Source organism: Phocoena sinus, chromosome 14, assembly GCF_008692025.1.
Source record: "Phocoena sinus isolate mPhoSin1 chromosome 14, mPhoSin1.pri, whole genome shotgun sequence".
Taxonomy (NCBI): Eukaryota; Metazoa; Chordata; class Mammalia; order Artiodactyla; family Phocoenidae; genus Phocoena; species Phocoena sinus.
Genome location: NC_045776.1, coordinates 50,321,450 through 50,333,017, shown reverse-complemented (window position 1 = coordinate 50,333,017; position 11,568 = coordinate 50,321,450). Strand labels below are relative to the sequence as shown.

Genomic DNA, 11,568 nt, shown 5'->3' with positions numbered 1-11,568 from the left:
CGTCTGGTTTGTTCAGAACCCAGCGGTCCGTGGTGGGGGTGACGTGGGCAGTGCCCACAGACAACGCATAATACAGGACGGGCCAGGGCAGAAGGGTCGTGAAAGCCATCTTGGAATCTTAGCTCAGGAGTGGTGAGCGTGGCAAGGTTTCCTGTCCGGTCAGGCTCTCGGAGGCGTCCTCTGTAAGTGCAGGGTTGTGAAGACTAGGTGACACAGCATGGGGGAGGCACCTGCACCCCATCTAGAGCATCACGGGTGCTCACGAACATAATTTCCCAGCCAGGCTTTCAAAACACCCCTTGCCTGACCCAACCCACCTCCTGGCCTCTTGGGCCCTGCCTCGCCGGCGGTTACTGCCTGAGCGTGGCTGGAGCCCCCAGCTCCGGCTCTGCTCACTCGGGTCCCCTGTCACTCGCGTGGGGAGGGCAGCCACCGTGGGAGCTGACAGGCAGGGCTGGGAGGTCACAAACGTCCCTCAAATCCTCACGCACCCTCCACCGAGCTGAGGGCCTCAGCGATGTGACTTACCTTCTCCGTGTCTGCCTTCTCCTCTGCAAAACGAGGCCAATGGCAATTCCTCCGCCAAAGGCTCCTTGTGAGGATTAGGTGAGACGTCTCAGGAGTGAAGCCCTTTGGGCAACACTCTGCATGGCCCACAGTAATTCTCGGTGCTGGGCTTCGCAGCTGGGACTTCTCCCTCCCGGCATCTCTCCAGGTTCCTACCAGGTGCATCATGCCCTTGAAATGGACCATGAGACCCATGTTCAAGTCTGCGCATCTCTCCCACACCAGCCTGAGATCCCCCCCGAGAGAGGGCCGAGGCTTCTGTGGCCGCCATTGTCTGCACAAGGCCCAGTGACCTGGCCTCCACTCAGACCAGTGGGGGGCGGCAGCACATCGCACTATGGGCACCCTTGACTTCACCCCATGTCCCCCAAAGAGGTTCTCACTCAGTTGTTCTTAACCTGGAATCCAATAGAGGTCCAATAGATGGACTTCAGGGAGAATAAATCCCCCAACTACATGCTTAAGTGTGTGTGTGTGTGTGTGTGTGTGTGTGTGAGACTGCACATTTCGGAAGGGAAATTCCTTACTTTTCATCAGATTTTCAGAAGAGTCTGTGTCTCCATCCGGTCTTTATTTTATTAAAAGCACTTAACTCTCTCTGAAATTCCATTATTTACTTGTTTATTGTCTGTCTCCACCCCTAGAAAGTAAGCTCCAGGGGGACCCATCTTATTCACGGATATATCCACAAGCCCGAAACAGAGCCTGGCACATAGTGGGTTCTCAGTATTTGTTGAATGAATGAATGAGTGAATGAGGTTCTTTGACCCAAAGGCACAGATCCTGCCCTGTAACGGGGGTCTGGGAAAGCCCTGGACACTCAGCAGGGGTCCCCTTCTCCAGGCAGCTCCAGGGCGGAAGGCAGCTGGAGCAGACTGGTTCTCCTGGAACAAGTCTATTCAGGGGAGGGTCTCAGAGTGCTCGGACTGGATCCACCTGAGACGAAAGGAATTCGAGGCTCTCTATCGTATAACAAGTTTTCCCAAAACTTAGTGGCTTCAAACAATTTTGCTGTATCTCATGATTTTGTGGTCAGGCATTCATGCAGACTCCGATGCTTTGCACCACGTGGCATTGACTGAGATCACTTGATGGCACTCAGCTGGCAGATGGGCTGGTCCTAGAAGGTCCAGGGCAGCTCCCCTCACGTCTGGTAGCCTGGTGGGGTGGTGAGAAGGCTGGGTGCAGCAGCGACTGTCTACAGGGCTCCTGTACCTGGTCTCTCCAGCACGGCTGCCTCAGGGGAGTCAGACTTCTACAAGGCAGCTCGGGACTCCCAAAGGCCATTCCAGAAGATCAAAGCAGGCGCTGCAAGGCTTTCAACCTGGCCTTGGAAGTCTGGGATCATTGCTTCTATCACCTCCTACTGGCAGCACGCAAGTCAGAGCTAGACGGGATTCAAGAGAAAGAGACAGGAACTGCAAGGGGTGTAAATACCATTGGGGTAGGTAGGGGTGGGGCACCCTCTCAGTACTCAACGGCCACACACGGCTGGTGGTTACACGGGACAGGGCAGGGCTAGAGGGAGGAGTTGGGTGGACCTCCCTCTGCAGAGCTAAGTGGTCTGGATGCTGGTAGAGGTCTGGGCCTGTGTTTAAGATGCAAGAACTCACTCCCCAAGGATAACAACCTTTTCTGCAATACTCTCCTGTCCAGGCTGAAGAGAAGAGAAAGGCCAATTACCGAGAAAATAAATGGTTTATTTTTCCTTATATCCACAGCAGAATTAGTAATAATACACAATCACACAGAACTTTGCTTCTCCTGACAGAAAGCGTATTCTTTATTTGGACAAATACAAAGACGAAACACCCTGGCTTTGACATGGGGCCAGCAAGGACATGACCAAGATAGGACATGACCAAATGGATCATTTCGGGTAAAAGGGAGTGCTGGGGTAACCTGAGGATTCCCCACCAGGGGGGCCAGGGGCCCAGAGAGCCACAGAGAATGAGAGCAGTAATCAAGGCCAGTCCCTTGACTTACAGCCCTCTAGGCTCACCCTGAGTTCAGAGCTGAGCACGAGAACTTGGGCATAAAAGATGGTGGTAAAAGCTTGCAGAAAAAATCCCGAGAAGAAACGGAAGCTGAAGGAAGCAGGATGGTCTGTTGAAGAAACATCTTAGCCTTTGCCTCTTGCTAGTGTCAAAGTAAGAAAAGACCTGAGATTTTAAAAACAATGGGACTCTGGAATGAAGTTAAAAAAATCACACAGACAAAAACCAAAAAAAATCCTTGTTAGAGATTCTTTAAAAAGAAAAAAAAAAAGGTCTAAAACTCTGCAGCAGAAATTTTGTTTTTTGAGGTACATTTATTTCTTTTATTGAAGTATAGTTGATTTACAATATTGTATTAACTTTCAGGTGTACAGCATAGTGATTCAATATTTTTATAGACTATATTCCATTAAAAGTTACTACAAGATAATGGCTATAATTCCCTGTGCTGTACAGTATATCCTTGTTGCTCATCTTTTTTATATACAGTAGTTTGTATCTCTTAATCCCATACCCCTAATTTGCCTCTTCCCTTCCCTCTCCTTTTTGGTAACCACTAGTTGGTTTTCTATATCTGTTTCTGTTTTGCAAATACATTCATCTGTATTATTTTTTAGATTCCACATGTAAGTGATGTGGTACAGTATTTGTCTTTCTCTGTCTGCTGCAGAAGTTTCTGAGGTCAGTCCTGCTGGAACAGGGGATGGGGTTTGTTAACTGTACATGGCTCTTTCTAGCCTTAGGAATCTCCATTTGCTCAAATGAGACTTGGAAAGACAGACATAAGATGACATTTGGACAGATGCCACTTTCTGCAAAGAGAGAAATGGACTCAGGTGTACAGACACGGTTTTGTGGGAGCAAAAGAACAAAGAAAATTGTAAACCCACATTTTCTATTTGATCCTCAGTAGAAGGTTTGACATCTCAGATTAGGAACAAAAAGCAAAGTGAAACTATATATGTATAAAGGTCACTCTGAACATGTTTACCTTAAATGACAAGCAGAGACCAGGAAAAAGACAAGGAAATGAATTTAAGGTACTCAAGGTCCAAATATACTAACCCATTCCTATTTGTTTCATCTTGTTTCTTTTTTCAACAACTTGGAGAAAAAAATGCAGGAAGAATGGCCTGACTGAGCTGACCTTAGTCTTCACAAGGCCAAGAATGGACAAGGCTTGTTTCCCAGATGCTGGAGGTGGTCCTTCATCACTAACAGGGTGTCCAACCCTGCAGGGCCTGGATTCTTCCTGGACAGGACTCCCTGGACTTCATTACCTTCTATGTCTCAAAATGACCAAAACTGACACCTGGCAGGGTATAATGCATTCAGAAAACCTATTATGAGCAGGAATATTTGGAGTTAGACATTATTTTCTTAAACCTTCATTGGGGTTCAGAATCAAATGACCATTTCATGCAAATTCATTTCTTTTGAGTCCCATAAAGGCAAGATTTAGAGTTTTCATCCTATTTTTAATCTGGCCTGAAAAATATATTTCAGTGTTCAGTGATCTGAAACCTCCTCTGAGATATCAGGGAATTAAATGGATTATGAATATAACTGTGTGTGCGTTTACATATCTATGTTTTGTTTTGTTTGCGGTACATGGGCCTCTCACTGTCGTGGCCTCTCCCGGACCGGGGAACGAACCCGTGTCCCCTGCATCGGCAGGCGGACTCTCAACCACTGCGCCACCTGGGAAGCCCCTACATAGCTATGTTTGTTTGGTGTTTCCTCCACCAGTGCTTATTAATCCTGTGCCCTCTGGTAATCATTAGTACCAAGTTAACCTAATGGTAGGCACAGAAGGGTGTGTGGAATTCAACACAACACACAACCATAAAAAGGCTTCAGCACACACTCTGGAGAAGTAGAGTCCTTGCTGGTGTCTTACTTGGCCCAGAACCCCCATTTACCTCCTCCACCCCCGCCCCCAGTGGAAGCCCCGCTTGAGGAATTCTCTCTGTGCCCCTAGGCGGGGGAGTATGAGTTCTAGGCAAGCCAGCCTGACAGCAAGGAAAGGGGGTCTCCGGAGGAGTCTCCAGGGATGTAAAATCACAAAACAAAACCAAAAAGGCAACGCAATACCTTGGGCCCACTAGCAGGCAGTGAACGCTTATCTGGGAAGGGTGTTTAGTAAGGAGGCTTGCGTGGCAATCAAGGTGGGCGGAGCCATCCCCATGCAGGTGGAATCCTGCATCTGTTTCTGCACAGCTGGGCTCACAGCACAGTCAGCAGGACTTGGGGGAGCCTCTCGACACAGTCCACTCTCTGCAGCGGCCCAGAGACCCCAGAAAAAGTTCTCCTCGACGCAGCGAGCAGCAGTGTCTCGTCGTTCTTGCTTTCTTCTTTCTATCGCCGGGACAGGGAGCTCCAAAGCCCAGGGCGGTGCTCTCCACCTGCAGCCTGGGAGTCCACTTTCTCTGTGTTTAGGAGCCCTTCCGCTCTGAGAAAACCAGCAAGGCCTCTCCAAGGCCGCCAAGCAGGAGGCTGCAAGAAACAGCAAGAAGTCATCTTTCCCCTCCCCGGAGCCTGGGGGCTGTGGACACACGGAGTTGCCTGGTGCCCACATACCGCAGGGCAAGGGATGCCCCCTCATCCCGCAGCTGAGCATCTTGTCCCCCGCCTGCACTGCCCCGCTTTGAGGTCAGGCCCAGGGACTGCCCAGTCATCCAGGGTAAGCCTCAGCTGTGCGGGGGGAGGGGAGTGGGCTGCAAGGTGAGTTGTGATACCTCCCCTTAGGGAAGAAGGTGATGTGTCCCAACCATCCTGACCAGGTGACAGTGACTGCCCTTCGTTAATGCTCTCTGGCAGAAATATTGGAGGAGGGCTTCCCACAGAGCTGCCTGGTACTTTTTGCCATAGAGGGTTGATGAATATAAAATCATGCAGATATCCATAATCTTATCATTATTAAGCTGACAATCTCTGAATCCTTTTATTTCATTTAGAATAACAGAACATTTAAAAACAAAATACAAATGGGGAGGGGACCTCCCTAGTGGCGCAGTGGTTAAGACTCCACGCTCCCAATGCAGGGGGCCGGTGTTCAATCCCTGGTCAGGGAACTAGATCCCACACGCACGCCGCAACTAAGAGTTCACATGCCACAACTAAGGAGCCCGACTGCGGCAACGAAGACCCAGCGCAACCTAAATAAATAAATAAATAAATATTAAAAAAAAAAAGAATAATGAAGAAAATACAAATGGGGAATCGTGAATTTCCCACCAGAGCAGAAATATGTATATGGTCAGTGATTTGAAAATGAAAACATAGCAGGAGAACAGAAGAGTGTGAGAACGGGAAGAGCTGGATTTTTTTAACATGCCTAAAAGGTAATACAGTGAAAGGTCTGCACATTTCCTATTTTAAACTTCTCAGTAGACAACCTGGTGTCTGTCTGAATCCCCTGTCATTCTTCCCCAAAAGCACTTCTAAGGCCTAGGATGGGCCACGCGTAAAGGATTTTGATGGGGGTCCCTGAGGATGAAATGCTCTTGTCCAGAGGTGCCAACAACCCCACCTTCTTCTTCCTTTTTTCTCCCATTTACCCACCCAGTATCCCACTCCTCCTATACACCCACTCCTCCTATACACCCACACACCACACTCTCACATTTGGGCTATTGCATCTCCATGTTCCTAACATGTATCTAAGGCACTGAACGTATGAAACACACTTAGGCTGTGCATATCCTGTTCCCAGTGGAAAATGTCACCTATGTGGGTGACTGCGACATAAAGATAACTTGTACCATGGACCATTTCCAGTACAGCAGTGAACTGAATAAGTGTGAGAATAGAAAAACAATAAGCTGAGTTCAAACTGTGCTCAGGTGTTTTTAGCCACGTAATCCTGCAAGTGTTAGTCAGCTGTTTCCTCAGCTGTACCACAGGAGACAATCACATCTAACCATCCCTGTGAGGCTTAGAAGGACATACTTGAAGCAGCTGACCCCCGTGTGTGGCCTACAATGGGCAAGCAATGAAATATTATTCTTTTCTCGACTGCTCTCCCAGAGTAGGGATCCCTTTCTCAGCAGCCCTCACCACTGGCTGGCTTCCCCACCTCTGCTTGAAAACTCCTTGTGAAGGACCCATCCTGCTCTGCAAAGCCAGCTCTAGCCATGGGATTCAGGCAAACATCTATGGGCATCTACGGGCATCTTGTGGCAGGTCCTGGGGCACGAGGTTCTTCCCTCCTGGAGGAAGTCCTGCCTCATACTGACCTGACAACCTCACCTGTGAGTCTAAGTTCTGCTTTCTAGAGCAACAGAGAACAAATCTACGCCCCCATCACCCATCTGCCAACCTACAGAGTGGGAAAATCCCCTGAACCCCCGCCATGTCCCCTCCCTGGTGATGTCAGGCCTCTGTCTCTGGGTGAGGGCAGAGAGGCACTAGTCAAGTGACTGCACTGGGGAGTGGGCTGGAAGGATGACCCCCGAGCCCGCTAACAAGGGGGAAAGAGAGGAGAGGGGCCCGAGGGAGATGTCTGCCTGACAGCTTAAGCTCCAAGTTGGAACGTACTTTCCTCCTTCCTACAGAAGTCTTATAATAGTGACAATAAGTCGATGAATTCTCTTTAACGCATACTAAGCTCGTAATAACGTAGCTGAAGTTTGTGTCTATATTACGAACCGAATAAATTTCTGAGGACTTTCCTAGATCTATACTCATCATTTATAGGATTGTTCCTGGGAGAAACTAGGGTCCAAGTTCCCAAAGACCGTATTGTGAAACGTGACCCATTTGTGCTTGTCCCTGGTCTAGTTCAGGGACAGACCCAGATGCTGGCAGGTTCTATTGCCTCTTCTCTTTGGATGAAGAAGGGCCTGGGAAGGGGAAGCCATTCATTTTGTACACAGGCTCACCTCTAAAGATCTGGCTTTCCCTTCTTAGCCAATCTGCTGTTTCCTTCAACATCCCTTAAAGAACGCACATACCAGCTTCTTAAACCCCTGGGAAAGCGCAGAGTCACCGTGACCTGATGAAAGATCTGTACAGAACTTTGGCTTTGGAAGAGTTTTATTTCTGCAACTGTAACAGGAGGGGGTCACAGTCATTTCCACTAATCTTCCTTAATCACCAGGGAGAACAGGATATTGGCTGGCTCTCTGCCACCCTCACACCTGCAGCTTTAGAACAATGCTGTAGCGTAATAAACTTGCATTTCATCCCCTTGGCTTAGCGAGTTAATGAAACACCTAGCAGCTTAGGGAACGCTGACATGAAAACAAACCCGGTTCCGTTTACTGTTAAGAGAGCCAGGGAGGTGAGCTTTGATGCTGTCTTCTAAACAGCGGGAGATGCTGACACAAGGAGGGGGGCAGGAATCTTAATCGCATTACAGCTGGTCAAGTCAGAGCTTTACTGGACTGTTTGCAAATCTTATAATCCCCATCATTCCTGAAATGAACAAACTTCATGTAACAAGGCATAAACATCAGATTGCAGAGCAGAGGCAGCCAGAAATAGTCATCGCTCGCTTCTCTTCCAGGGGGTTATTTTCAGCGTCTCTCCACTCCTCTTTTCTCCCATCGGGAGCCAAAGGCCCCATCTCAATTATACATGTATTACTGTGGTGATTCAATGAATTCCTATGGAACCCTCCAGACAGAGGACAGAGACTGTATCCTTTCCCCAGCTGTAGGCCTAGCACTTAACACAACACCCAATAAATATTTACTCAGTGAGTGATGGAATTCTTATAACTGCTCCCCCTTTTCCCATCTGGATTCCAAACTATTTTTGTTTTTCTCTCTTTTCCTCACCAAAACTAATTCACCACTCCCTTGGGGACTTGCTGAGTGACAGTTCACAATCTGATAAACTACTCTGTGTCGAAAGGTAATGAGCATAGTTATGAAGGCCTTTCTCAGCATTTTAAAGAAGGGGCTTCAAATTTTTAATTCAGATGAAAAACTTCAGACACTGTGGTCCTAGATGCACTTTGGGGTGTGTGGAAGTTCTTTCTTCACCCCTAACTTCACTCTTCCTACAAAGAGACTTGGGCAGTCTCCAAGCATTCCCCTAACATGAAAGGCACACACATCTCTACTCAGAGAGGATAGAAGACCATTTTCTAAAGACTCTTGGTGTTAATGAGGTTGGGACTGGAATCAAGTTGAAGCGATCCTCGTGTTTGCAGCCCAGGATCAATGGCAGGCCCGGTGAATGATGGGCAAAGGTGAGGAGCTGGTCACGAAATCCTACAAACAAACAGGTTGTGCTTTGGTTATTCCTTTCTCTCCTTGTACCTAAACTATTCCACAGAGAAGAGTGACTCTCTTTGTCTAAAGAGGATTTGAAGAGGAGGCACACACAACTAATTCTACTCGAAAGGAACATCACTCACCGTTCAGAATTTTTTTCTTTTGTATGTGTTGAATCCCCTTTGCCGAAATTTTAGAATAGAGGGAATTCGTTATCGATCTGCACTGTAAGATGTTGTTAATTAAAAAATGAATACATGTTAATCTGGAAATTTAAATTACAGGGCTTGCCAAAGATATTAAAATACTGGGCTTTTATAGTTAAAAACAAGGTAGTTAGCTGGACAAGAGCAGTTGCTTTTTTTATATATAAATTTACTTATTTATTCATTTATTTATTTTTGGCTGTGTTGGGTCTTTGTTGCTGCGCACGGGCTTTCTTTAGTTGCGGTGAGTGGGAGCTGCTCTTCGTTGCAGTGCGTGGGCTTCTCATTGCGGTGGCTTCTCTTGTTGCAGAGCACGGGCTCTAGGCACGCGGGCTTCAGTAGTTGTGGCACGCAGGCTCAGTAGTTGTGGCGCACGGGCTTAGTTGCTCCAAGGCATGTGGGATCCTCCCGGACCAGGGCTCAAACCCGTGTCCCCTGCATTGGCAGGTGGATTCTTAACCACTGCGCCACCAGGGATGTCCCCAAGAGCAGCTGCTTTTAATTAAAGGCTTTAAAAGTTGACCAATGTTGGGGGCTTAGGCTTATCATTTTTCTTAGGTACAGGATTGAGAAGCCTAGTACCTGTTGATTCAGCAAACGGTGCCGGAAGGAGAGACGCAAAGGTGAGCGAAACGTGGCTCCTTTCCTGGAGAAGCTTCAGCCAGCAGGTGGGCAAGGAGTGCACACCTGTCACGCGTGTGGTTCATGCTGATCGTGGAACACAGAGCGGGCAGCAAGGGCTGCCCAGGACCTGACCCTGGAGCTGATCCAAATCTCTAATTAGGAGATAAACAAGTTCCTTAAGATCTCGCTGAAATGTCAAATGGCATGTCTCCACTAACCACCTCACAACTTCAGATCCGTGATTCCCAACCGGGGCGATTCTGCCCCTAAGGGGACCTTTAGCAATGTCCTGAGACGTTTCGCATTGTTACAGTTGAGGGGGTGCTACTGGCATCTAGTGAGGTGAGGCTCAGGTTTGCTGCTAAAAATCCTACAGGACACAGGACAGCCCCTCACAGCAAAGAATTATCTGGCCCAAAACGTCAACAGTGCTGCGGGTGAAAAACCCTACTTGAGACAATGAGCTATTTTGTGCCTCTAAGCTGTTGCCCACCCACGAAGGTGGACAATTAATTACATGGGCCCTCGTCTCCTGGAGGGTGACCTCTCTGGGGTCTTGGACTGTGTCTGGAGCCTCAGAGCCCAGCAAGCACTCCTTATAGAATGAATGAACATACAAGCAAATGCAGGCGAGGATATCGGCTGATCCGGGGTCCCCGCCCTCAGCCAGACTGCAGCGGTGGCAGCTACGCTCACTCACGGAGCCCATGTCCACTGAGCGGGCAGCCTCGACCCACTCCAGCGATTGCTGCTGTGTGGACATGCAGGCCCAACTTAACAGCTGTTCCGTATTTTCAAAAGAATCTGGAGATCTGGACTTGTACAGGGAAATCACCTGATTTCTAAATGCTGAGTAATTTGAAATTTGAAAATCAAAAAAGAAGAAACAATGACTATACAGGCAAACACAGTAGGTCCAAACAAAACAGGCCTGCAGCCCTGCCTTCTCACTTCCGATCAGTCTAAGCTCCCACAGGACAGAGACTGGCCTCGGATCCCTGCCCAGGATCCGAGCTGGTCACCCAGTCACAGCTTGAACACACCCAGTCTATGGACAATGCAGATCAGCTCTGTGCAAAAGACAGGAAATCTGAAACACAGTCTGACATTCCTCTTCTGGCGGTTCACTTTGTGGTTGGAAAATTCTTTGAGGCTGAAAACACACGATCCTTAAATTCGAGAGTTCTCAAAAATCAGGAAATTCCAAAGTCAAGGTTCCTTTTGCAATAATCACACGTGCTGTTTCCTTGATTTGGGTACACACAGCTCTTCTTTCCATCTTGTTCAGGGTGTACCACGAAGTCCACAGGATGTGGAACAGCCTGGAGATATGGCCTACGCACAGACGGCTGCTGGAACCTTCAGACTAAGCGCGGCCTCCCCACTGGAGAGCATCTCAGGCTCATTTCTCACACTCAGTTCAACACCTGGGTGTTTTTTGTTTTTCTGCTGTTTTTTAATTCATTCTGAAATTGTATACAAAATACAATCAATGAGGCTTATTTGTAAGAAGGAAAATTACTGTCAAGAGTTGAGACGATCACTATGAAGGGTAAGATACAAGAAATTGGGGGAAGAGTCTTGAGGATGCACCAGGATATCTTGGCAGTTAGGTTTTTGGATGTCAACCTGCCCGTTTGTGTCCTGCCTTCCCAGAAGGACAGGTGCAGAGTAAGGAGGAGGGAGTGTAGGATCAGCTCCCTGCCCCCCCAGCACCAGCTCCGGTTCCAAATCACGAAGTCTCACCGTTGGCACCTCTTGCCCCTCCATCCTTCCCTGTCCTCCCAGGGCCGGAGGGACCAAATACTCTTCCACCCCCAGTCTGACTAAGCCTCTCCCTTCTGCATCAGGTCCAGTTTCAAGCCAGTTCCAAGGCCCTCCAGCTCACCCCACCCTCTCTCTCTCCTCCAGTCTTCACATTCATTGTGCATTCAAACGGTTACTATCCTA

General features: G+C 48.3%; 1 protein-coding gene across 15 annotated transcripts in view; it reads right to left on the bottom strand.

Moving 5' to 3' along the window:
* Positions 1–1,171: 1,171 nt before the first annotated feature.
* The window catches only part of TMEM241 (transmembrane protein 241), a 108,647-nt gene continuing 98,250 nt past the window's right edge, over positions 1,172–11,568 (bottom strand). For 8 of the 15 annotated variants that reach the window (XR_004345369.1, XR_004345367.1, XR_004345368.1 and 5 more), the window contains one exon: positions 2,247–5,060. Coding sequence is in view for 4 of the 15 variants with exons in the window: in XM_032602556.1 (XP_032458447.1) it covers positions 5,000–5,060 (61 nt within the window). In the remaining 11 variants the exon portion in view is untranslated. Of the gene's footprint in view, positions 1,955–2,246; positions 5,061–6,178; positions 8,786–9,576; positions 11,085–11,568 lie in introns of those variants that run through there. The other 7 variants (XR_004345360.1, XR_004345371.1, XR_004345358.1 and 4 more) reach the window with 6 other exon arrangements.